The sequence below is a fragment of the Eucalyptus grandis genome, chromosome 7 (assembly GCF_016545825.1).
Source record: "Eucalyptus grandis isolate ANBG69807.140 chromosome 7, ASM1654582v1, whole genome shotgun sequence".
In the NCBI taxonomy this organism is placed as follows: Eukaryota; Viridiplantae; Streptophyta; class Magnoliopsida; order Myrtales; family Myrtaceae; genus Eucalyptus; species Eucalyptus grandis.
This window is the reverse complement of record NC_052618.1, coordinates 52,424,558-52,451,616: the sequence shown is the minus strand read 5'-3', so window position 1 is coordinate 52,451,616 and position 27,059 is coordinate 52,424,558. Positions and strand designations below refer to the sequence as shown.

Genomic DNA, 27,059 nt, shown 5'->3' with positions numbered 1-27,059 from the left:
CATTCCCCATAATGCTCCCACTATGATTAGATAATGACGTTGTCTCATCATGTGGTTGCAATTAAGAATGAATTAAATTCAATTCATCACTTCTCATATTACTCCCACTTGGACGAACTCCACTAATATCATTATCTTGATCCAAGGTTTCAAATAGGGGTAATCTTCCCTTATTTCGCCATTCTTAGGAAATTCATGCACTAAGAATGTGACATCACGTGATTCAAATTCAGTTATACTCTCACTTTCCTGCTCACTTATGAACACATACCCTTTCGAGTGTTAGGAGTATCTCATTAAAATACTATACTTTCCTTTAGGACCCAATTTTTCAAACTTGTGAGAGGATTCATGAGTATAGGCAGCACAACCCCATAACTTAAGAAAACTTAAGTCCGATTTTCTACCTGTCCATAACTCATATGGGGTGGAACTAACTGATTTGGAAGGCACCCGGTTAAGTATATATGCAGCAGTTAACAACGCATCACTCCAAAAAGTGATATGTAAGTTAGCATGCGCCATCATGGACCTAACCATTTCCAGTAGGGTTCTGTTTCTTCTCTCTGCAACACCATTTTGTTGAGGAGTATATGGAATAGACAACTGTAATTCTATTCCTTTTCATCACATTAATTTTCTGAACTCATCAGATAAATATTCTCGACCTCGATCGGATCTCAATACTTTTATTTTCTTGTTTAATTGATTTTCTTCCAAGTTCATAAACTTTTTGAAACAACTTATGCTTCAGATTTATGAGAAATCAAATAGACACATCCGAATCGAGTATAATCATCTATTAAAAGTGATGAAGTAAACAGTCACATGCCTTCCTCTCACATTCATTGAACCACAAACATCAGAATAGATTAAATGCAGAGGAACGTCAGCTCTTTTACCTTTTCCAAATGGTTTCCTTGTCGTTTTCCCTTCTAGGCAATGCTTACATATGGACAAATCGACTTTTTCAATATTGCCCAACAAGCCCTCTTTGGCTAGTCTATTCATATGTTGTTGGCCAATATGACCAAGTCTAGCATGCTACACATTCACATCATTATCACATGAAGTAAAAGACGTGAAACAAGGGAATAACATATTGATATCACCACAGTTAACATTCAGTACAATAAAACCATCCAGAAAGTGACCACAACCATAGTAGTTTGTATCTAAACACAAATCTACACCTTTATTATGGAAGTTCATACCAAAACCAAGCTTAACCAACACCAAAACAGACACTTAAATTTCGACGAATCTCCGAAGCATATAGATCATCATGTAGGAACAAGTCGCGTCCACCACGCATGTTCAATTGGCAAGTGTCAATCCATTTAACTTCATCTCTAGAGTTATTTCCTACATAGATCCACTTAGTTCCAGTTATTACTCGTCGGAATTCCACGAAGGATCATCTATCCTTTGCTACATGGTCTGTCGCTCCTGAATCTATAGTCCACAAAGGATTGGATTCAGCCAATAATTCAGAACTTGACACATAAGCAAAGTTCTCAAATGTACAAGAGGTGTGTACCTTCTTTGGCTCACGTCAGTCGCGAGCATAGTGACCTTTCTTGTCACAATTGTAACACCTCACCCTTGACATTTTCTTCACTTGAGGACGTTTTCCTCTCTTGTGTTGGTTAACTCTTGATCTCTTGCAATAAGGACTTGATCATTTGCATTCCCACATATTGAACAAATCAATACGTTTGCGCTTAGAGCTCAAAGCCCTTTCTGAGCTAGAACCAGCATTGCAAATATCTATTTTCGGCTCACATGCCGTCAAGCAGTCCTCTACCAGCTCAAGGTGGCGCACAACATCCTCAAGATCTTCCATAACATGGTCAAGAGCTTCTAGTGCTTCTTGCTTTTCCAACACATATTGAATCTTCATATTCAATATTTCACCATTGTTGCCGTTCACATCAGCAATTACGTTCTTAGTTGCTGAATCCATCAATCTGAACACATCAGACATATATGCACGAATAATTAATGCATATCATTTATGCATCCACTTTGCATGAGACCCATCATATCAATGAATAATTTCAAGTAAGGTTTCAGAATCAAAAGGTCACTACGTTTCCAATCATCCTCCAAAAATCCTAACTTAAAACTATTATTAATATAATTGCCTTATGCAAAATAAATTCTATGAAGTTACAAAAACTTCTATGAACTACCCACAGCAATTAGCAATAACAGAAAGTAACAGATAATTGACAACCAATAAAATAATAATGCTTTCAACTAATACAACAATCAATTACACTAAGTAATATATCCAAAAAGAAATATCAACATAGAAAGAGATATTCATCACTCAAAAACATCTCAAACTAATCTAAGAAATAAATAGGGAAAGTCCCTTCTAATCTATCAGTCAAAATATCTGAAAAATTTGAAGGCACATTTGCCAACCATGGAAAAACTTTTGGAGAGCTTTCATGTCGCCACCAAGGCGCATTTACTATACGCCATGTGACGCTCAATCTAAGAGTTGAAGTTTTGGCCAACTCAATCCTATAGTATTCTCTTACAAAAGCTTTCACTAGCCTGCTATAACCCGGGACCACGTTGACCTCCCATAGCCGATCTAACACTGCTTGCCATTCAGGTGGAAGAGTGTTTATCAAAACTGGCACCTTCTCAAAATCTGGCATGAGATAACCATTCCAGATGATTTCCTGTATCATCTGATTGATCCTGACCACATGTGATACTAAATCACCATCATGCCACCGATAATCAGCTAACTCTTTCATCAGCCTTTTCAGTCTAGCTCTTCCTTCGTTCGTTCTCGGGATTGCAGGTATCCTTGCATAACGCATCATATCCTTGCAGGTATCCTTGATTCTAAACCTCTAGATTTTGCACTATACGGGTTGATCATTGATACTGGGAGTTTGAAGTTTATCCAATCCGGATATATATATATATTTGTGTGTATGTATGTTTTTGTCTCCTCGAAACCCTAGTATCTCCTCTTTTGGTCTCTTCTTTCTTATGCAATTTAGTTTACTGTGTAAATTAGGAATTAGAAAGAAATCAAGTTCTAATTCGACCAAAAAAAGTAGAAACACTCTTCACAAGGCGTGCGGCTCACCTCTTTTCACTCATCTCATCATTCACCTCTCTTCACTTGCACTCACCTTGCCGCTCGCTGTAGTTCATTCACATAGGCGCTCACCACACTCACCTCTAACATCTCACTCACGTCGCTATTTTTTGTGGTTTATTACTTGTAGCAAGTGTGGAATTTCTATTGTTACATTATCTTATATCAGTATTCGTAGTTTGGTTACTCAATGTCGCATTGTTGATAAATATATAATTTGAAATAGTATATTTTTCCTTTTAATGAATACAAAAAATAAAATAAATAATCATTTAATCCCGAGTTGATCATAAAATTAGACCAATCATTCCTTGATTTCAAGCTCAATAGAGTCAATCCTTGGCCTCAAAAATTAAGTACTAATACTGTGCAGGTTAATCCTTAGGTTAGTTGCTTAACTAGCCCACCCGGATCGTGCTTACCCCCATCTTTTAGTAAAAAGTTGATCCCTACTAGTGGACATATTCAATTCAAGAATATGCAGCACGCGTTTGATATTTCACGCGAGGATTAGGCGTTAATTACCGGTGCTTTATCCAGTAAATGATCAGGTCATTATCAAATCCCACGTCGATTTCAATTTGGTTGGTGACATCTGTCCATGGCGGGCCCCAGAAGGCAGATTCGCAGGCATGCGACATGCGAAGGATAATAATAAAAAAAGGTTTCTTGTTTGCCTGACTGGCAACGGTGCATGAAGCAACAGACAAGAATGTTCTCAAATTTTTGGAAGAATCAACGGCTTGGCCCCCACGCTCTAGCCGACCGCTATAACATATAGCGTCCTTTTTTCAAATCGTGTCGCTAGGACGACGATGTTTACAATGACAAACCTTAATTTCGACGTACAGAAAAGACAATTGAGATAGCTCAAATATGCTGCTTCTGCATTAGAACAGCCTTCAAAAGAATTTCTGAGTCTCTGAGAGTGTTTGCCATCTTCAAGTTGGGAGTACAAATATGTCAATTGAAGAAGGGTGCTCTGTTCCCAAAGAAGAAACAAGACAACGCAGCCCCTCTGTTCATAGAACAAGCGGTTTCGATCCAAGAACTGGAATCTTCAACTCTCTCGTCGAACTTAATGAGCGCCAAAAAATCCTGACCGATCCTAACCTCGACGTTGCTTCGTGCGTGCTCTCGCAATTCCCACATGCTCTTGCTGAGTCGCGTATCGCACTGATTAATGCGGCCACAAACTGCCAGATCTCATATGCACATCTCTACCGCTCCATCAGATCGCTCGCCTATGGATTGTATCATGCAGTCGGGGTCAGAAAAGGTGATGTGGTCTTCCTGGTGGCACCGAACTCGCTCCTTTACCCGACTATATGTCTTGCCATACTATCGGTCGGTGCGATTCTCACTCCAGCTAATCCGTTAAATACCACACTGGAAATAGCTAAGCAAGTGGCTGATTCCGGAGCTAAGCTGGCAATATGTGCACCGGAAGAGCTACATAAGTTGATACCAACCAAGCTTCCTACTATGCTAACAACCAAAACATCGGATGGCACTTTGCTTTCTGTGGAAGAACTCATAGAATGCTGCGACCCAATTGATCTTCCCTAGAAAGGCCGACTCAAACGGATACTGCGGCTGTCCTCTACTCCTCAGGAACCACTGGCACTAGCAAAGGCGTCGTATTGACTCATGCGAACTTGATATCCGTCATCTCGCTACTAAAATGGTCAGTCAGTGCATCCTCGTCCCAAGACGACGTGTTCCTATGCTTCATCCCTATGTTCCACATTTATGGGCTTGCTTTCTTCGTGCTCGGGTTGTTCTGCTCAGGAATCACTACAGTTGTGATGCAGAGATTCGACTTCCAGGCCATGCTCGATGTCATTAAAGTGCATCGAGTCAATAACATCCCTGCGGTGCCCCCAGTGATTCTTGCACTCGTGAAGCTCGCCAGTAACATGAAATGTGACCTCTCGTCACTTCGAGCGGTGGGTTCTGGGGCAGCACCACTGAGCAAAGAGGTGACTGATGGGTTCCGAGAGAAGTTCCCATGGGTCGAGCTGAGGCAAGGGTATGGGCTAACCGAAACATGCGGTGCAGCCTCTTTTTTTGCATTGGATGAGGATGCAAAGGCCCATTCTGGATCTTGTGGGAGTTTGCTACCACACTTCTCGGCCAAAATTGTCGATATCGAAACCGGGTCACCTTTGCCACGTAACAAGGAGGGAGAGCTGTGGCTGAGAAGTCCTACAATAATGAAAGGTTATCTGTGGAACGAGGAAGCAACGACTGCGACGCTAGATCCCGAAGGGTGGTTAAGGACTGGTGATCTCGGTTATTTCGATGAAGATGGGTTTCTTTACATTGTTGACAGGATAAAGGAGCTGATCAAGCACAACGGTTATCAGGTTAGTTACCTCATCGGGCTGATCAATTTGGTTTGATCTAACATGTAAACTGAGGGATAGTGCACCTCTGGAAGATCAGAATTTAGTTTAATGAGACCTGAAAATTGGAAAGGATGCTCAAATGATCTAGTAATTGAACCATTCTGACCCGTGGATCCTATATACGATATTACAGGTTGCTCCTGCAGAACTGGAAGCTCTACTACTCAGCCATCCTCAGATTGTTGATGCAGCTGTCATACCGTATGTCATCTCTCTCTCTCTCTCTCTCTCTCTCTCTCTCTCTCATGCGCGCGCATGCGCACATATGCCTGCGCACGTTGCACACATGAACATGTATCTTTATGTGTACATGATATGTAGATTAAGCAAAATGCTGATATTATGCAGATTAGAGAATGAGGAAGCAGGACAAGTACCAATGGCATATGTAGTTAAAGCATCTGGTTCGGAACTTACAGAGAATCAAGTCATTCGATTCATTGCTGACCAGGTTTCTTATCAGTCACTGTCTACTACTTCCTCACCCCATTAATATGCGGCATCAGAAAAGAACAAAAAGTAAGATTTTTCTGTGTGCTCAATTGAAAATTTGCAGGTTGCCCCATACAAGAAAGTGAGAAGGGTGGGGTTCATCAGCACCATTCCAAAATCTGCTGCGGGGAAAATCTTGAGGAAGCAGCTGATTTCACAAACCCAACAACAACTCAATTCTAGATTGTGAAGTAATGAAGTTAGATGATGATTGCCAGTGTGTTGAATTAAGAGAAAGAACTCCAGTAGTTATTCAAGATCTAGCTACGGTCTTGAGGCTTTACCAATAAGGAGTTCAGTATGCAATGTAGCTCGAAAGTATCCAGTATTTCAAGTCTCTCTTGTCTTCCGAAGTAATAGCAATCGATAGTATTAGTTGCCTGTCATCTATTGTCCATGAAAGTAGTTTCCTTCATCTGGGTATCATGCTTTTTTTTAGGGCTGTTAGTTAAATTCCTTTAGTCAAATGCATAGGATTATCCTGAGAACCTATTTGGCAAGACAGTGCACCGCATCATTCGCATCTCTCCTAACCCAGGAGAGTTTTCCACTTCGGGTTTTTGTTAAGCCGGCAAATGTCATGGTAAGAGAGTGTACGAGACTTACTTGACATAACGTCCTTTTCATCGGACCATTAAAACATAAGAGATGCAAAACTGAGGTCTAAGCATTTCATTCTTACCGCAAGTTCTCACGTGCTAAGGAGAAAGTATTGTGGTTGGCGTTTCAATTTTTGCCGTAGTTGTAGGAGAATCACCTAGTGTCGCCGTCAAAACGCAGTGAAATCTTCTCAGATATTCGATTATCAATTGGATGAATTCATCACATGGAACTGAGAAAGAAACCCGCTCAGAACTTTTTTTTTTTTGGGGGGGGGCGGCGGCGGGGGCGGGGGTGGAGGGGGAGGGAAGGAATCATTATTTCACGGTGAGGTACCCTCCGTAACGAAAATTTCAGCTCACAATTTTAGGAGGGTTTATGCTGCGTTTGTAATGCTGAGTTTATCACAAGTAGGTGAATCTGTAAAATTTCTCAAAAGGAACAACAAAATACAACATGATCCAGGACAAAATGGGAATCCATGACAAACAAGGACAATCTCCCAATTCAAATGAATGAGTAACAGGACCTGATTGTAATGAGAACATATATTTCCAGATTGCAGAGATGGGAGATGTAGCACCAGAACAGAGAATAGCAAAAAGATTCAAGAAAGCAACCTCATATGCCATCCAAATGAATTTTTACGAGAATGGGATCATCTGAAGGCAGAAGACTAGAACCTTGGCCATCCATCTTCAGCCCCTCAGGAATTTCTCCCATCAGTAATGCCAAATACTCTGAGATTTGCCCATTTATATTGTTGGGTAGATGTAAAACCACAGATCTTCAGAACATCTACGAGCTTGACCTAGCAAAGATCCGATCTCTGTATTGTTGTACTGCAGTTGCTCAAGATACCATACAAACAATGAGTCATAACATGATCCGAATCTGGAGCACTAGCCCTTGAGACTTCATGAACTTCGTGGAGCCCCGGACAACCAGCTCAACAAGCCGCCGGAACCTTGTCTTGTGGCAGCTGCAGCATGCTCCATATCCTGTTCTAGTGCAGACTTTTGCTTTCGAAGAACTTCTACCTCACTTTCAATTGAGTGAAAGGATTCCAACACCTTCTGCAATTCCGCTATTTGTGCCTGCGTATCATCATAACTGGTAACCATAAGCCGCAAAGTCACAAAGAACAACAAAACTTAGTTTTATCACAAAATGACGATAATGCATATTGCTACTGCATAGAGTTAGAAGAAGAACCTCCAGTTTGAAGCATCTTGATCTCTCGGAAGCCAATTGACCTTGGACGGAAAGAAGTTCCTAAACGAACACACAGAAAAAATAAAGACTTCCATCATCACTTTTTGAGGAGGTTATCATCTTACAAAAACTAGACACACCTTTGAGAGCTCAGCATGGGTATTGTTGACTTCTTCTATCTTTTCTCTGAGCCTAGAATTTTCTTGCCTGGCTTCGGTAAGTGACAACTCCATCACTTTCTTGTCCTCCCTAACCGCATCAAGTTCAACTGATACATCTTTTTTATTCACAACTAACTTAATCGGTTCCTCTGTTTCGAAGAAATCCAGTTTTTCAGACTTTGCGAGGGCATACGCAGCAGTAACAGAAGCTGCAGCAGCAGCTGCAGCTGGTGATTGAAATATCTTAGGACGTGAAGAATTTCTTGGTTTGGGTCTCATGAAAAAAATCTTGCATCAAAGGGAAGACATGAAAACCAAGAAGGAAAATGAAGTTACTATTTGATCTCTATCAACATGTAACAACAATAATGAAACTAAGCAGCAAGAGAATCACTTCTTGAAGATATATTATGAAATAAATTGTTCATGGGAATGCAACAACCATGAACACAGGTGTGTTCTTAGTAAGTAAATTTTTAAAATCCAAGGTCCATTTTACGCTGGTGATTTAAAATAAAAAGCTACATATTGGTAACATCATAGTTTATGTCCATCCTACCAAAGCCACATATTTCATCTCCATCCCTACCATTATCACAGCAAAATGAATCAAGGACTACCACATGTATAACTTTTCAAGTGAAAAGTACAGGAAATGCCCATTCCAATGGCAATGCATCAACTTGACAAATTTGGAGAAAAATATAACACATTCCAATAGAGTCCTGAGATTATCAATCTCATGACAATTGGCCATGAGAAAAAGAAGACATCCTATAAAAACAACACAACAATGATCACACATCTCAACCACACCGAGAAAAGCAAAAGGAAGAAATGATCAGACAGTGGTCTATATTGCTTTCCGCAGGTAACATAATTTCAGCTAACTTCCACGACAACTTGACTGGGAAAAAGAATGTCATGTACATCATGTTTCGATCTCTTAGAACTCCATAGAAATAGGGAAAATAATACGATTGGTATAACTGATCTGCTCAAGTTCCCATTTATACTAAAAAATTTCTCAAAATTACGTTACGACCCATTTGGACAACTATCCTGTACATAGATAAATTGAAGGGAAGGTAAAATCTGAATCATAATTCATCCGAGAGTAGGCAACATGAGTCAACTAAACCTAAAGAATTCATATTCTTCAATACCTCATTTTGATATTTGCCATTGTAGCCACCAAATGCAACCAAATATATCTCGCCGGTAATAAGCGCCGAGCAAACACTAAGTCCCTGCTTCCAAGCGTACAAAATATAGGTATATCAGACGGTAACCAGAAAGAATTTTGTAAATGCACATGACAAGAAGATAGCTGTGTTAGATATACACGATATAGGCAAACCAAATATGAAAAGTTTTTTTTTTTCCCTTTTCTTGAAAGAATTACCAAATTTAAATGGAACAGGATACAAAGACGAAATAAAAACAACAGAATATTGACCTCACTAGCAAGTGGATCTCTCTCCTTCACGGTTGTCAATGTTGACCAGACAAGTTTAGGCATATTTAACATCAAAGTCTCCGAGCAACCTGCAAAACCCTCATTACGTAAAAATTTGGAGGGCTTAATCATGGACTTGGGAGGATCAGAGAAGAATGACCACAATTCAGTTCAATATGTCCTACATACCACTCTTGTTATCTCCACCTCCAACAACATACCAGCTCTCCCCAATGGTAACAGCAGCATGACCTGCTCGAGGAGCAATCATATCACCCGGAATTTCAGGTCGGGACCATTCCTTCTGCAATATATTGTCATATCGAATATTTAAATGTCATATACAATGAAGGTGTATCGTCTATTTCTATAGATCCATTGCCTCAAAATTTTAGGAATTCTTGTGATAGGTAAGTAAATAAGAAATGCACAAGGAAAGAAAGAAAGACCAAAAAAAAAAAAAAAAAAAAGGAAAACATCACAAGGCTGCAAGATGTCCAAAGCCAATTAAGGGAGTACAAAGAGAAGCAACCAGAGATTCTAAACCCTCAAACAATCTTTTGTTGTATTCCTTCAAAATTTCCCACATGAGACGAAGGGGTGCAGCACTCCAAGACTTTTTAGAAATTGAGCTTCCACCATAACCATTCCATCAGCTAAAACACTGGATGGCATGACTTGGCATGCCATCTTAGACAAGCTAAGGATATGATTCCAAGCTTAAGAGCAAAGTCAAAATGAAGAAAGAGATGATCAACATATTCGCCATAATGCTTACACATGCAACACCAATCCATGAGGATGACTTTCCATTTCCTGAGATTCTCAACAGCAAGGATCCTAATCTAAGCTACTATCCAATAGAAGAAGGAGGTTCCATAAGGTATATGGGCAAGCCAGATTGCTTTAGAGAGGAATGAGCAAGGGGAGAAATTTCCAAAGATGATATAACAATAAATTTCTCGTTGTAAGCTGGTCATCCCCAAAATCATCAATTTTGAACTAATAAAGAAGATTTAAATGAGAGTAAATTGAGGAAAGCTCCCAATCCCTGAAGTTTTGGATGAATACTGGATTCCAATGAATGAAACCACCCTCCAAAGACATATAGTCAGAAGCCATGGCATCCTTGTTGATTGCTAAAGAGAATAAAGTCGGGAAGAAGAGATTTCAGAGGCATTTCACCACACCCCACGTCAATGCCAAAAAAATACTTCTGTTCATTCTCCAATTTCAAACTTAACGCAGCAAAAGAAAGATCCCTAATATGTTAGGCTTCTTGATAACGGATGCCCAAAGGATGACAAGAACATGCAGTGGCACAAAATGTGTGAGCTTGTTCGTACCCAAGGTTTGAGGTCTGAAGTGAGATCAAGTGTACAATCCTATTAGTTTCTCACAAAATTTGTACTACTTGTTGACAACTGTCGTAATTTTCTTCTTTTGTTTAGCAATTGTCTTCATTTTCTTGTTTTGTCATTTTAATTGGTTTGGCAGATATCCATTAGTTGTTGAGATTTCCCAATTTTCACACTTGGCAATAACATCAGATAACAAATTACAAGTTCCTTGATATAGAGAGTTTTTACAGTCCGCATGCATATGTATTCTGCCACTTTTTTTTAAAAAAGAGCACATTAAGTCCGTGGAAAACTACTTCAACTGTGCGCAGGTCCAACCTCAATATTTCCTTATGAAATTTCTCCAACAATTACCTCTGGAGAGGTCATCAACGACTAACAACTAATGAGTACACCTAATATTAAAAAAAAAACAAAACAAAGCTATCTCCGCTATACTCTAACGACTAAAACCCACAAAGATCACCTCCATATCTTCTTCGCCTATGCAAGCTATGCGTCTCAATAAACCCAGTAACTTTCATCATAGTCTGTGGTATATACGCATCTCCGGCATTAACGTATAGTAATTTTAACAGACATAAGCAATAAAGTTACACCATCCTATTCTGGAGAATGGTAGTCAGCAAATCAACAGATAACTTCAATGAAGAGATATAGAAAAGACAATTCCGAGATATTTTGATTGCTGAATTGTAGTACTCACCGTCTGCAAGTCCAATACATGCAGATCACAGAAGAAGATCGAGTGAGAGCACCCACCGAAAACTACAAGATAGCGATCCCCATGCACTGCAGCTGTGTGGTCAAATCTGGGAGCTGGAGTTGTCTGCCTATCAACATGAAAAGATACCATGTAATTTTTTTTTTAAAAACAGTGTACAGTGTAAGCCAACAACAAGAGTAGACATTTACGTTGCCTCAAGAAGTTCCCAGCTCATTGTCTCTAACTCAAGGATGTGCACATCATTTAGTAATCGCCTTTTCTTGTCTTCTCCACCAAAGACTATAAGCTTAGATCCAACAAGAGATGCAGAGTGCCCCCCTCGAGCTGCCTGCAATATAAACCAAAGATGTACAGAAACCAACTTCAGTTACTTATTTACAGCAGATGAAACTTATTCTGGATGATCTGGAAAATATCATCCTCTAAAGGTGGATAAGCCATTTAATATTCAAAAAAAGAACAGAAAAAACTAGGAAAAGACTCAAAAACCATTGCAGCAGTTGCAGTTGATAACTTACTGGAGCTTTTCCCGATGTCTCCACAATGCCACATTGCAGTGATTCTAAATCAATGAACCTCACTACAAGAACATGGTGCACTATTCAAGATGTATAAAACCAAACTCCAACTTTAGAACAATCTTAAAACCAAATTAGCATACCTGGCATACTATCAGAATCATGCTTTGAGTGTCCACCAATGAGAAGTAGTTTGTTTCCCCATGTGATCTAACGAAATGCATAATTCACCATCAGGCTTCCAATAAGCCATACAAAGAATAATCAGATTATAAACAGATTATGAAGAGAGCTGTTACCGTAGTGTGACCTGAGGTGGATAGTAGATTTTCTGGTGACCAGTTACCAATTTGTGGTTCCATCTTTAATCTTACACTAGACCATGTCAAACTTTTAAAATCAAAGGCCTACAAAAGTAACCAAATGCATGACATACAAGATATAATCAATCAGATATGGATGGATGGAAATGGCGTGTGGAGTACCTGAACATCAGACAAATATCGACCATTTCGGCTCCCACCAATGATGTAAAGTTTATCATCAACAACAGCTGCAGCATGCTATATTACACGTGATAACAATAACTATCAAGATACGGCATTAGATCACAAGAAGAGCACTAGATCATAAAATAGATGACTGAAAAAATAATAGGTAAGATAAATATATATTTTGCATTTCTAAAGGTATTTAGCCATTACCTTGTATCGAGCAGATGGCCGTTGCCCTGACACTGGAAGTGGTACCCACTGGTCATATGACAAATCCAAGCACCAACTGTCGATATCCATATCTTTTCTTGTCTCTTCTGTTCCCATAAAATATCTGCAGCCATATACAGAAAAAGCATCAAACGTCAGAACATGTTACTATTCTGTATAAAATGCAAATACTGCAGTCACAACTTATAGGGTAAGATTAACATGATCCTTTTAAAATTTCCAAGAATCAGATATTGCATATTACAGAAGATAAATATGATCATCCAAATATTGTAACTCTGAGTAAAAAGGAGTCCAGAAATGAGAAACAACTATTAATCACACATGCACCAACATAAAAAACTACATAGAGCAGTTAGACGGACAGGAATCAACTATTAAAGTGCACATATGAGGGTGTCAAGAGAAAGAAGTCCACATTGGGGATGTATAGTAATGTGGAATAGTTAACATATCATAAATGGGCCATAACTAATTGGCTAACTTTTGAGTGAAGGTGGCTATGTAGGCAAGCTTGGATGTGAGCTCTCTCTTGGTGATCTCTCTTAATGGTGGCAATGGAAGATTAGTGGCCCACTCACAATGTGTATCAGTGTCTGGTGATAATATCTCAATGAAGGAAAACCTCTTATGTAACTCCCTATTCGAGGTGGTAGATGGTGTTCCCAGCTTCTCACCAAGCTTCGTTGGGCGAGGACAATAGAGGCGGAGTCTTAGGGTAGACGTTTCCCTCACCAACATCTTGACAAACTAGCCAAGCCAAAATGGACATTCTGGAGTCAAGATAAGGTTTGCTACAAAAGGATGCCTAGATTAAGGGAGAGTGAACCAAACTTAGCTAAGCCAAAATGGAGATTCTCAAGTCGAGATAAGGTTGGTGTGGAAGGATACCAAGATTAAGGGGGACCAAGCCTAACACAATTGGCTCACACGTGAGGGGGATTTGTTAAGGTGCTCGTGTGAAAATGTAGGCAAAAGAAGTCAGACATTGGGGATTTGGTTAGGGTGGAGTAGGCAATACATCCTAGTTGGCCCAAGAGCATTAGCTTAAGCCTTTGAACGAAGGTGAGTACAATTGGATATCTTGACGAGCTCAGTTTTGGGCTCTTCCTTGGTGATCTCCCCAAATGAAGTTATCAGGCTTCTGTTGCATGTCCCAGCATCAATGCCATCATGTGGAGTATTTATCCATCCATTCATTGATGCTATGTCATGATTCTTTCTACATATGCTCCTACACAGACCTTACAAGATTTCAACCTTAATCTAGAGTCCAGTGCATAATTCAATTCAACCTTCAGATAAAAGACTCTTCTTGGAAAACTAGACCACAATTCGGAATCAGGATCGAGCTCTCATCGTCTAATTAAGGCCGTCCAAACCCAGTCAAAGCACTCGCCCAGAGTGATCCAATTATAACTGAGCATAAATGCACCGATCCAAACACCGGCCACGTTGACACAGATATAAACAAGTAGCAATTTCCGAATTCCGACGAACAGATTAATTCCCAAGCAAAGCATGATCGACCAGTCGCTGCATTGCATCACGCCCCTCGCAGTCACGGTCAACCCAATAGACGGAGATCGCACATTCCCGGCATCATTCGCGAACTCCGACAGCAGAAAAACTGCACATACGATACGCACACATTCCGCTCAAGTTCGAAGAAGAGACTCACCGAGACTCCGAGCAATTGTCCGAGAATTCGCGGTCGCCGAAGCCAATCCGACGGCGAGGTTCGAGCAGAGAACCGGATCCAGGCGGCGGCGGCGGCGGCGGCTTGTAGATCGAACGGTGGCGGGGGCCTCCGGAGAAGCGACCGCCCGAAGGACCACCGTTAGATCTGTTTCCGCTCCGTCGGACCTCGGGAGAAATGTCGAAAGAGAGTAGAGCGTTTGCAGACCAAACTGACCGTACAGTAGCCCGACGAAGCGCTGCCTCGTTGGCTGGAAGAGAGCTGGCGCTGACGTGGCGGCGATATGGGCTCTCGATGTGGGCCCAAGTTGGGGGGTAAGTCAGGCCCGTCTAAGTGAAGTGTGGGCCCATCTGAGGCTTTGGGCTATGGCCTGATAGGCCCACCCATGAATGAAGATGGATCTAGAAACTTGGTTGGGACAGCAACGCCCAATGGGCTGACTGGCACTTCAGTTCCGGTTGACATGCTTGAGTCCGTTGATCTGGCAACTTGTGTTCTATTGCGCACGGTGATTGAGATTGGTCTGTCATCTTCATCCTCCTCGATGCGACTGAATCGCCACGCTTGCGGCTTCTCTCGGGACCACAACCACCCCAGGGGGCTAGCACAGAGCCGCGTGTCTTTAGGTATCTACCCGATGTGCAAGAGATAGAAAATCATCACATTTCGATAGAGATTAGTCGAGTGCTCAAAGAGTCTCGAACGCCCTATTAATATTATAAATTTATTGATTTCTATATCGGTATAATAAGTGATGTAATAGTTTTTTTTTTTCTCAATGCAGCTATGCATGTAACTCGCATGTGATCCATCATATCAATTTGCAAATTGATATTGTGAATCAGTCGATTTAAGTATGTTAATTGATGTCAAAGCGATTATCTATAAAAACACACTAGATCTCCATTGGTCATAATGGACATAAACTTACTCTCTCACTTTCACTCGTTTCCACTCACGATGTTTAGCAGCTCTGTATTGTTCATTCAAACCATTATTTCTCGTTCAAACCATTTTGAACTATTTTTCAGTTCTTATAAATTGCTTTTATCAAACTAGTTCATTCACTCGTTTGAGAGAGATAAAGTAAAATTCGAGGGAACTCGTCTAACTATTATACACCCGTTTGAAAACCTCATCATGGGTTCGGAACTAACTTCAAGAATAGTCGAAACTTATCAAGACGAATTCAGTTGCCCCGAAAACATTTCGTGCTTTCATCCCTAAGCTTAAGAACCGCTAGCAATCTAGTGCAACCACATTGTTACGACTTAGATACAAGACGTAATTTACCAGCTTTCGGAATAGACAGTTGTGTTATACATTTCGGTGCCACGAGTATGATGATCCACTGAGCTCCCGCAGGACACGATTTGGTGCCACGAGTACTGGTCCACCATTGTTAACTCAGAACGAAATCGACAAAAAGCGACCCCGAGGAGTCAAGGGACGCGAAATCAGATAATCATAACGATTCCGGAGAGAAGGGTGCGTGCAAGCGTGCATTCATACTATCGGTGGTGAGCCGAAGAAGGGATGGAGGAGGGGAGATCGAAAGAAGAGGCGCCACCTGTCACGCGCCAGTCGTACTTGTGAAGCAAAGAGAGAAAGAGACGAGACCATCGGCGGCACCACCACCGCACTAGACCACCATTGTCGCGGATGCTGACAAAGGAATTTTGAGTTGGTGAAGATGACCGTGGATGGATACGATACGCGCCTCGGAAGGTGGCGTTGAAAACGAACTACATGATTAATCTCTCTAATCATACCCCTATTTATATGACTTATCTACAATTTCAACGAAAATGACATCCATTCCCGAGCGTTTCGCGAATGATCTCATTAGAAGGTTTTCGAGTTCACCAAGGTGGGTAGACGGGAGCTCTGAGAAATAGAAGCGGGAGGGTCTGTATTTAAGCCATACATGGTTATGCTGTGAGATACAAACGCTAGCTTCTTAGGGTAAGAACAAGGGGATCGATGTATATAAATCATCTCTTGCTTTTCTACAAGATCAAGACTCTCGTGCTCTCAAACAAGCCGTTAGTGCAAATCCCGCTATCGTGCACAACGCAACCTTATATTGCACATCGAAAACATGTCAATAGGCGACTAATTAAATGGCCAGAAACCGAGGGACAGGTGTTAATCCTAGTCACTACAAGTAATCACTAATTAGTGGTCAATCACCATAGTGCTCAGAAAATCAAGCAAAAAAGCGTTGCTCCGACAGTATGAACAAGCTGACCTCGAATAGGGGATACTTGTTGTTGGTCCCCCGGCCTATTTTTCCTTCTAGAATTTACTTTGCAGAGACTTCATCAAGTCAGTAGTGGAGGAAAACTTTATATTATATTCTTCGATTTGCAAGAAAAAAGGGGAAAAAAAGAAAAAGAAAAAACTGAGTAGACGACAGCCCAGCACCATATCCCAATATGACCACCACCACCAACACCACTAACGAAAACGTAAGGGCTTGTACCTCTTACATTATCATCATCATCATAGAAATTTATACATATGTTAAAGAAGTTACTAGAAAGCTTACGCAGACGCATGCACTATAAATAGGGACCCTACCCTTGAGTTTGGTATGTCACGAACACTTGTGAGCACTGGCTTATATAGAATAATCCACGCTTGCGAAAGAAAGCGTTTCTCTTGTCCCCCTTATAATCTAGCTCAGCCTTTGAGTCCCTTGCGAGATTGGAAATAATGGGCAGCCCTAAGGTGATTGGGGCTGCATTCTTGATTTTGCTGCTTGTGGACCTCGCCTTTGCTGCTAGGTCGATACCAAAGGCTGTGGTGAATAAGAAAAGTGGAGGAGGTGGTGGTGGTGGTGGTGGAGGAGGAGGCAGCGGTGGCGGTGGAGGAAAGGGCGTCTCCGGCTCAGGATATGGGTCTGGGTATGGCTCGGGGAGTGGTTCAGGCTACGGTGGTGATGGAGGAGGTTATGGTGGTGGAGGCGGCGGTGGCGGTGGCAAAGGCGGAGGTGGAGGGATTGGCGGCTCGGGTTCCGGGTACGGGTCGGGGAGTGGCTCCGGATATGGATCCGGGGGTGGGATAGGGAGTGGAGGTGGTGGTGGCGGAGGTGGAGGTGGAGGAGGTGGCGGTGGAGGTGGAGGCTCGGGGTCGGGAAGCGGCTCCGGCTCCGGCTATGGAAGCGGCAGTGGATATGGCAGCGGTGGCGGAAGAGGCGGAGGCGGTGGAGGAGGAGGGGGCAGTGGAGGAGGTGGCGGTGGTGGCAGCGGGGGTGGCTCAGGCTATGGGAGTGGCTCTGGATACGGGTCAGGGTACGGCTCAGGGTACGGTGGTGGTCCTGGCGGAGGATACAATGATCGGCCGTGAAGACGAGTTACTTTCATTTCTTCTGGTTTGAGCTTAGAACACTAGGTATTTGCATTCCGATAATAAAGGCGCAGGGACATCTTTACCGCGACGCCGCTTGCATGCATGGACTCGTTGGGGTGGCTATACATTGCTCATGTTTAATCAATGCCTGTAATTTTGGTTTTTTATTTTTCCATCTTAATTCTACATGTTCAACGTTAAAAGAGTTATCACTGTTGGATAACTTACCTTCTTAATAATAAAGAGCATTATCTTTGTCAAATTATTTGACCGCGGGGCTCAGGTTGATTCAAGTTCGATTGCTTACTTACAGAACAATCAGCTTCGCTTCAACTGGAAGCTTTGTGTGGAATACTATAACAAAACGATCGGCCACCAAAAGCGCAGTACCGGTCAGAATGATCACCAAAAAGCTAAGACTTTTCAAGTGCGATATTCTTTGGCCATCATTCTCCGAAAGAATACTAAGATGGTAAGACTACAGGACCGAGTACGCAGACTAGTAAATCACACTGAAACACGAACAAGAATCGAGGGACAAAAATCAGACTTCAGCTCGACAGCTGTTGATCTTTTCGAACCTGGTCCAAGTATTCGAGAATCAATGAGGCACTGCACAGGTTTCGGCCTAAAGGAAAAGGCATTGTGTGGCTTTACACCACACCCAGCACTTCCTTCGGTCAGCATCTACACCGACCAATTCGACAAAGCAAGCCAAATAATACTATGAGCAGAAGCAAATATGACGTGCAAGAAATTGTACTCTGAATTCTCTCCTTTTCTTCTGCCAACGTTTTTCCATAAAACAATAACTCTAGGATGTATCACTGTAGATAGAGAATAACCTGCTCGAGAGTCAAGTTATAATCGTTCTATTCGGGGAAAGAAACGACACCAAATTTCCTACAACAATTTCCTTTGACTTAAATAAGCAGATACTATTTGGAAAAAAACGAACTCTCCAAAAAGAACTTCCCGATCTCACTCTTCCAATGATATCTCGTGCATCACCTGCCAACGAATTAGATCACAAGGGATTTTTAAAAAATCATCGAACTTGTGGACAGACCGAAGGATGGTCCACAATTTTTTCTACAACAATGGATGGAACTTGAGAGCTAATTCACCCCTTTCTCCGAGGCATATGCAACCTTTTGCATTATCATGGTCTCGGCTGCACGAATTGCTCTCTGCGACCCCGTAATTGTGACTTTCCTGCTCCAGACAAGTAAAGAAAAAGAACATAAACCCTCCGATAGTCAAGAGTCAGAAAGAAAATCAGGAAAACAAAACAAAGAACTCTTATCAAAGTCATGTACCTGTCAGTTGTCCCAGACATGAAATCACCTCTATCTGATATCTTTATCCTGGCCCCAGTAGCCTATAAGGTCATTGTCATGTCATTCAATGCTCAAGTGAATTTTCACAATGCCAAGTGTATAATTTTCAACTGCAAACCTGACTGATATCCATGATATTCCGTCCACCTCGACCAACCACAAGTCCAATGTGCTCATCTGCAATGCCAATAGTCATCGAGTTACTGCGATCTTCCTGCAGAACAATCAGAAAGCTTCATCATTATTCCATGATTAAACTAATTCCATGACCTTTCTTATCAATTTGCACCATCATACATAGAGAATTAGCTGGTTACTAGAATTTTCCATTCAGAGTTATAGCATAAAAGCTTGACATGTAGACAAGAGATATTATGACCATGTTGACTAGACCTGCTCAAATGGATGGGCGTGCCTGTGGTCAGGACTAAGTATAATACCAAAGCTTGCTCAGTAATAAAAAAATTGCACGACAAATTACAGGCTCAGTCAAATTTGGCCAACTAGGGCCTGACTGACTTTTTCATGTAAGCCTTATAACCAACCCACTCGTTTAACCCCTCAAAAGCCTGAACTGCTGAGTTACATCAGTGACCAGTAACACACTAGAGTCACACAGCCAACATTTGCCAGACATTCAAACTTTGATGGAATGGAGCATGCAATTCCCATTTCGAAAAATAGACATAGCACTTTGCTAAGCTTATCAATATTTTCTTTTGGCTCGGCTGCACTTTACTGAAATTAAGCCTAGGTATAACGATAAAAGGTCACTCCATTGTGGTCTAAAGTAAGGGATTAAAATGCAGAAACAGCCTCTTGAAAAAAAAAAAACATGGGCAAGACTGCATACATCAGCTCCCCTAGGCCCCGCAGTGTGGGTAGCCATTGGCATTGGGACACCCTTGGCTGCACTTTGCTAAACTCAAGTTTACAGAAATATTCATCCAACCCAATTCATGCCCCCTGAGCTCTCTTAACACCCCCAAGAACTTGTCATCACAGCTAAAAAGAAAAGAAACTCCATACCATGTGCATGCAGAGTTTGAGGTGACACATAGCAACTCAATATGACACTATGTTAACTAGGAGAAATGAATTCAGTCATAAAGATCATCAGCATTAAGAAAATGGACAAACCTTGTTATTCTGAAACTTCCCTCCACCTCCAGCTGGTCCATAGTTCACCCCATTATATGCTGCTGTTGCAACAGAAGGAAGTACAGGTGTATAGGGACTACCATGAAAACCGGAGAAGTAAACACCTAAACATTCAAGTTAAACAACTCACTATTCATTGCACATCACCATAACAGCATCGAAATCGATAAAGGATAAGCTCTGCTATGACAATGATAATAGCCCATTCATGACCTTGCTAAAAATTGCAGAAACATTAAACATGCAAGATATCCAATAAACCAGTCCCTGCACCTGATTGAACCACTACTAGGTTGCCTAGGCACTAGCTAAGCTAGGAGAACCAGCACTTCAATCTGCATACTATAGCCTGGATAAATAAACAATTTCAATAGCTTATGCATCGATTGTGGTAATCCATACATTTAAAAATTAGGATTTAGGTGACCTGCAAATATACTGTTTTCTTTTTCGTTTTCATAGTTATGAATTGATAGCTAAAATCTTTGATGCTGTAGGTCAGGATCGCTCCATCAAAGATTTAACTCTGAATTTTTTTCACTCCTCCAAGACTGGTTCATAATTTAATTTATTGCTCCTTGTGGTTCATGATTTAATTTATTGCTCATTGTAGAGATTTTGTCCCAAATTCCACCAATAAGTATATCCATTTGAGGAGGTCAAGGCAGTACAGCATGAGCAGAGAACACTCCAGCTCCAGAGTGTGAGCCATATCTATGAACATGAGAATATCAGAGATGAGAACCTGGCAAAATTTTGTTCTCTTCAGCCCTTGGCAATCTCCTTTATACACTTTGAAGGTTAGTGTGAAACCAATTCATGCAGGTAAAACAACTCCATGGTACGTTTAGGATAAGACCAGATACAGGGAGATGGCTCTACAGAAGGTCTACAAAAGATAAAGTCCTGCCTAATATTTGTTTGATTCAGAAGAATCGCTGGGAAAAGCCACTAAAAGAGTGATCCCACCAATCATCTCCATTCAACAAACCTTATAACACTAACCCCGCCAGATACAACAAGTATACACAAATTTTCTACCATGTTTAAGTCTGTAGACAATGTTCTCACGTATCAATGAAGACCACATGAAGAGAAGGCTGTACTCAAAAATGCTAAAATAACATAAAAACAAACAAGAATCACATCCTTTAGTCTCACTATACACTACCAGACCAGAAAACTTTTAGTCACTACTTCCCAGTTAGCATAACTGCCCATCACACCCTTGATTTCCAGAACAACACGACATTTTAAAAGATAAGAGAATATTCAAGAACAGCTACCACAACAAACATTTAATGCAGGCAACGTTCTCATAACAAATTGGGTAGTCTAAACATGACATCAATAGTAGTGTACAAAAGAGAAGTTTAGAATCTCTCAAAGTTGGCCACAGGCATGGTGCAATTGTCTCAAGAATGAGACAGCAGTATTTTCCTTTTCATCAAAGTAAAAATAGCCACTTATAGTCATTCCAACTTTTTCTTTAATGAGGAAATTAACCCTCTTCTCTTCCTGTTCAGAAGCACACAAAATTCAACAATAGAACATGCTTCCGTTGAATACCAGGGAGATGCATAGCAAATATCATGAAAAAGGAGATTTGACATATCACAGACATTCATTCCTAAGAATTAATAAAGACATGTTATGCAACATACAATTGGTGACAATAAAAAAGAAGCCACTAAATCCTAAATAAAACAGTGAATTCAGACAAACCTGCATATGAAAATGGCACATTAACAGATTGTGGATAGTGAAGATCTTCCGATAACTTTGAGAGGATCATATCGACTGCTCGCATTTGTTCTTCTAAAGTGCCTGTCACAGTCACAAGCCTATCATTCAACCCATAATAATTATTATCCTGAGGAGATATCTTGATACCGGCTTGGGACTCCTCAATAAATGACCTGATTGTAAGCAAAAATTATTAGCATCAAATCTCCTCGGATAGATCACAGTAACAACAGGCATCATACGACCAAGAAAATAAATTCAAAATAATTTAATTGAAGGAATACAATTAGCAAAATAATATAAGCCACTGTCACATGATACTTTTACGATCATACATGAAATTAAGTTGCCACAACCACCTGCGGCATCATTGACGAACATCAAGTTTCTTCTTAAGTACCAATAACATGCATGAGTAACAGATATTACACGTCAATCTCTCCTAAAATCAACAACAACAAACAACAATAACTACCATTCTCAGCAAAAGCAGAAGCTGAGAGCAAGGAGGCTTTCAAAGAGAAACCCCATCAAATTTGGGAGTCCTAGCAGCAAAAGAAAACAAAAGAGAAAGGTCCCCAGCCTGGTCGGAATTCATAAACAGGAATTTACACAGCAAGATCGGTCTACCTGGAAATAACCATAATGGTCTTTCACGGGAAATCAAGAACACATTTATAGAATTCTAAGAAAACTAAACTGCTTCAGGAGGTTTGATTGAGTACGATGCTATAGCTACTAGCCAGCTCCCAATACAAAAGTAGAAGCTTTAGCTTTACTTCTCCAGTTATTATAAATCCAGCACTTCCGACTAAGCCTAAATTAATATTAGATACAATATTAGTGATTTTCCAGTTAGGCCTCAGCTGTTCAGAGTATGCGTACAAACAGTCAACTAGCACATGACCGTCGACAAACTTCCATATATTTCACTTTCACAGAATCAGTGCTACTTGAGCATGTCCAAGTTTCATTCTGTTAACTAGATGGATTCCATCTTCTTCCAGGAAGTTGGTCCATGTAAAATCTTAAGGATCACACTGCCATCTTTTAAAAGAAAGCGAAGAGACAAAATTTCTAAATTTAACCTGGCAAACCAACTTCTAGAAAAGCTAAATTGTGGTTCCCAATCGAATTTACAATCAGAGAAGGTCACTTAGTGTTGTTTAGCCATATGAATCCATAGCCTTCAAATACTCCAGTGATAAGATGTGACTTATGAAAATGGCACAGTCCAAACTGAATGAGAAAGCCTAGGAGACACGTGAAATCTCTGAGGAAGTACACCAAGTGTATGGATCTTTCAAGAATCATAAACAGAATGAAAAATTAATAAGAAGATCATTGTGGCAGTGGGAAAAGGCTTTATTGTTATTAAAAATGTTTTTCTTGTTGCCGTACTAACCTATGAATAGAAGAATGATTGACCAGCAGAGCAAGTTCACTAAAAAACAGTATACAAGGGAAATGCCCCTTTTACAAAATTAAGGCCAACCATAAAATCCAAAAGCCAAGAACCACCAGTCTCTCGAATTATTTCGACAATAGAAGAGATACTATAGTATCCTTTGTCAATCCTGCAAATTTGATTGGCAGTTTCAAAATCCCTCAGCGGTCAAAACGAAATCGAGTACACTAGATAAAAAAATTACATGACATAAGTGCCCAAAGAAAAGCAAGGGAAAGGCTGCCGGGATGATCTCGTAAAAGCATACTAATAAGATATTATAACACTTCAAAAAAGAGAATACATACTTTATTGTGGCTCCTCCCTTGCCAATTATGCCACCACAGAAGCTATTTGGAACGATTAGTCTCACTTTTGTTCTTGGATCAACATCATTGCCCTCTTCAAGATTAATCTGACCAATAAAACACATGCCATTAATCTACAGGTAGAATAGAACACAACAGCATTTTTAACTTAATTTACCTCGCTTAGCAATTTCGAGAGAATGAGTTCTACTGCCTTCAGCACATCATCAATTAGACCAGATATCATGATAATCCTGTCAGTTGTCCCAGGAAAGAATTCTTGATTGCGTGACAGCTGGATACGTGCTCCGGACTGTGACTGAAAGTCAGTAATTGTTGAACCACCTTTTCCAATAACTGATCCAGCTGCAGCATTTGACACAAGAAACCTAATATATGTCGGTTTCTCCAAAGAATCTGCCACGGCAAGAATAAAAAGATCTTGATCAACATGATAGCAATATAACAGTTAGACAAATCAAGTAACTAGGCAAGTTAGATAATGAAGAAAAAAGATGCGATTATTGGCCTGAAAAATAAGAAAGAGCATCGCATGAACATGACTATAAGTCATTCTGCACCATGTCTTTTAGCAACTTCAGCAGTTCATCTAATTCCAAATTCATCAACAAATTTTCGGAGATGAGATCTGACATGCAACAGCCAAACAGTTCTCCTAATGGATCTTTAAAAACAAGTAAGGGAAAGAGGAATGGCGCCAGTCGAGTTCACATCTATTCAACAGATCGACAGCTTTTTTCCTGCCTCCAAATCAGAGGCACAACTTAATTTAATATGTTTCACTAAAACGAAAGCGCACCATGAAGTTTTCAGCCATATTTAAGCCCTAAAACAGTTATCTGCTTTAAGTCGAAGGCCTGATATTAACATAAAGAGCATGATCCCCCCAAAGGTGGCTTCGGCCATGAATAATGAAAACTCTTGGATTTAAAAGAATGACATGCGACAAACCCATCTCTTCATGGCTTAAAAATAAAGCTTAATCAGTTACTTCAAGGAAATCAACTAGAGCCGAAGCAAGGGTACTAAAACATATTATTCAGTTATAGAGTAAATTTCGTGAGTGCTCAGCAAACAGCTACAAGGATTGTTCAGTATCACATAGAGGCAATAATTTATGCGCAAACACAAGTTGCCAGTCATCCCCCAATTACGTTAAGACAGGATAGGGCCAACAGATACTAATTCTTGCTATGGGGATTGTATCAGAAATTCCCTGAATTGGTTTGCCATTTCTGTAAACAATATAATTGACAACTCGAAGTTGCATATTATCTCTTTCTATGGGGATGCAAGATCCAATTTTTCCATTTTTGGATTCCTTAAAATCTGCCACTGTGTCGGGATATCTTTCTGTCTCTCAGGAAAACAGAAAAGATTTTCAGTTCAATCACTCGCTTCTTGTATTTACAGGATAGGGCCAACAGATACTAATTCTTGCTATGGGGATGCAAGTGACTATACAACTAAGCATACGAATGAAAAAATGTCGTCAAATTTTGCAGCATCAAATACATAAGATCGTTAGGAAATAAGCCGCTCTTTCGTTTCCCCCTACTTCGAACCATTTCTGCGTGCATCTGCATGAACAATTCATGCGGTCCCGACAAACAAGAGCACATCAAGCACTACACCCCAAACGGATAAAGGTCGAACGACTCTCAACCGCAAGGGTTTTCTTTCCTCTCCGCTACATTCACCTCCGGAATCAAAACGAAGACCTCGGCTTAGGGTTTAAACGCGCATCCGCATTCTCGCAATCTGACGCCAACAAAAGAACCCGCGCTCCCCCACCCCTCCCCATCGCCCAATCCCCCATCCGGAATCGCGACCGTCCGCAGAACAACCAGGCACGCACTAAACCTAACTAAGCGCCCCCCCGCGCGGATTGATTCCGCGCGACAGCGGCAGATCAGGTCAGCTAGAGGAGAGGGGAAACGGCACCTGAGGTCGGGGATTTCGGCGGCGGCGGCGAGGGCCGCTTCGGGGCGAGCTCCGGCGACGACACGTACGAGGACTCGTTCGACTCCATCCCCTCTCGGCTCCGGCGACGCGGCTTGCGGCTTCCGGTAACCCGACCTAATCAACGTGTCTAGAGAGAGAGAGAGAGAAAGTGAGCTAAGCCGGAAGCGACATTCGAGAATGCCTACGGAGGAGAGGAGGAGGAAGGAAGGAAGGAAGGAAGGAAGGAGAAGGTCAAAGCTGAAACGAGCGAGAACTCACAGAAGAGAGAGAGAGAGAAGGAGAGAGAGAAGGAGATGTGGCAATGGCGTCGGTGCGAATCGGTGGTTTTTCGTGAGCGGAGAGTCGTCGCGGTTTTCCGAACTTTTTTTTTTTTCTAATTTCTGCCCCTCCTCTCTCCTTCCTTCCTTTCCCCTTCTCTCTTCTCTAAAAGCATTAAAAAAATAAAAAATAAAATAAAAAAGGGGGAAATATCCGGGACTGCTCCGCGCCCTATCCTGTACAAAAACTATCTTCTCCTCTCTCTCTCTTTCTCTCTCCTCCTCCTCTGTGGATATTTTCCTCTCTCTTTTTTTCTCTGAATTTTTTTTTAATTGTTGTTTTTTTTTTCTTTGGCTGCTCATTTTCTTGCACGTCCCTTCTCCATCACATGCCCTTCAGCCCCTTCCGGAATTTAAGATAAAGCGAGTAACATGGTCGAATAGTATTAAGTTATTTTATCGTTACTTTATCTTTACATCGACTAATGAGAATGCAATGTGCTTGACAAATTCAACATCGTTGTCGTCCAGAAGACAAATAGACTAACGATTGGATAATCTTGTTTCAGACTTTTTTGTCATCGATAAAGGAATCGAATCGAATCGAAAGTTAGCGTGATATCATATGGATTGAATTTGGTCATCGGCCTGTACCTAATTATTAGATGCGCCCGTTTTATTGAAATCGAAACAGATTCCTTACGATCTAATGTCGTTTAATATTAATTGTACCGTAAAATAATGAGTATGATGTAATCTCTATATCTAACCCTACCTGTCTAGTGACCAAATGAGCTTTGGGCATCTTCTGAATGTCATCATCATCGACTTCTTCTCCATTAAACTCCTCGACAGCAATTTTGGAAAGAAGAGCCTTACTTTGTTGAAGCAAAGCATATCCTCTACACATCGGGTCCGGTGGATCGGCGTTGGGGCCGAATCCTTGCACTTCCATTTTCTCT

The 27,059-nt window shown here is 41.0% G+C and overlaps 4 protein-coding genes across 10 annotated transcripts; 2 read left to right on the top strand and 2 right to left on the bottom strand.

Annotated features, from left to right (window-relative positions):
• Positions 1–4,090: 4,090 nt before the first annotated feature.
• Positions 4,091–6,448, top strand: LOC104455810 (4-coumarate--CoA ligase-like 5). The gene is given in 5 exon segments (XM_010070539.3): positions 4,091–4,694; positions 4,697–5,499; positions 5,675–5,742; positions 5,890–5,992; positions 6,098–6,448. Coding segments are annotated over 5 exon segments (1,704 nt in total). The 3' UTR covers positions 6,224–6,448.
• A 585-nt stretch (positions 6,449–7,033) lies between these two features.
• Positions 7,034–14,735, bottom strand: LOC104454138 (acyl-CoA-binding domain-containing protein 4). Its single transcript, XM_010068898.3, has 14 exons — positions 14,481–14,735; positions 12,779–12,902; positions 12,560–12,637; positions 12,374–12,481; positions 12,218–12,284; positions 12,075–12,136; positions 11,745–11,884; positions 11,536–11,662; positions 9,658–9,772; positions 9,469–9,557; positions 9,176–9,259; positions 7,989–8,297; positions 7,849–7,908; positions 7,034–7,730 (listed from the first exon to the last, which is right to left on the bottom strand). Exons 2-14 carry the CDS (start codon positions 12,893–12,895, stop codon positions 7,551–7,553), a joined length of 1,536 nt encoding a protein of 511 aa, XP_010067200.2. The 5' UTR covers positions 12,896–12,902; positions 14,481–14,735; the 3' UTR covers positions 7,034–7,550.
• A 2,343-nt stretch (positions 14,736–17,078) lies between these two features.
• LOC104455808 (putative glycine-rich cell wall structural protein 1) lies at positions 17,079–18,117 on the top strand. The gene has a single exon (XM_010070538.3). The coding sequence runs from the start codon at positions 17,217–17,219 to the stop codon at positions 17,847–17,849; it is 633 nt and encodes a 210-aa protein (XP_010068840.2). The 5' UTR covers positions 17,079–17,216; the 3' UTR covers positions 17,850–18,117.
• A 478-nt stretch (positions 18,118–18,595) lies between these two features.
• Positions 18,596–26,246, bottom strand: LOC104454137 (protein BTR1). Of its 7 annotated transcripts, XM_010068892.3 has the most exons (10): positions 26,099–26,246; positions 25,820–25,967; positions 24,033–24,271; positions 23,855–23,961; positions 22,079–22,272; positions 20,333–20,457; positions 19,311–19,406; positions 19,172–19,233; positions 18,980–19,067; positions 18,596–18,863 (listed from the first exon to the last, which is right to left on the bottom strand). In XM_010068892.3, the coding sequence occupies exons 2-10, from the start codon at positions 25,905–25,907 to the stop codon at positions 18,834–18,836; spliced, it is 1,029 nt and encodes a 342-aa protein (XP_010067194.1). In that variant the 5' UTR covers positions 25,908–25,967; positions 26,099–26,246; the 3' UTR covers positions 18,596–18,833. The 7 variants fall into 7 exon arrangements, with proteins under 7 accessions (XP_010067194.1, XP_010067198.1, XP_010067193.1 ...); XM_010068896.2 differs by having other exon boundaries at positions 20,333–20,391; positions 25,820–26,236; XM_010068891.2 differs by having other exon boundaries at positions 25,820–26,235.
• Positions 26,247–27,059: the final 813 nt, after the last annotated feature.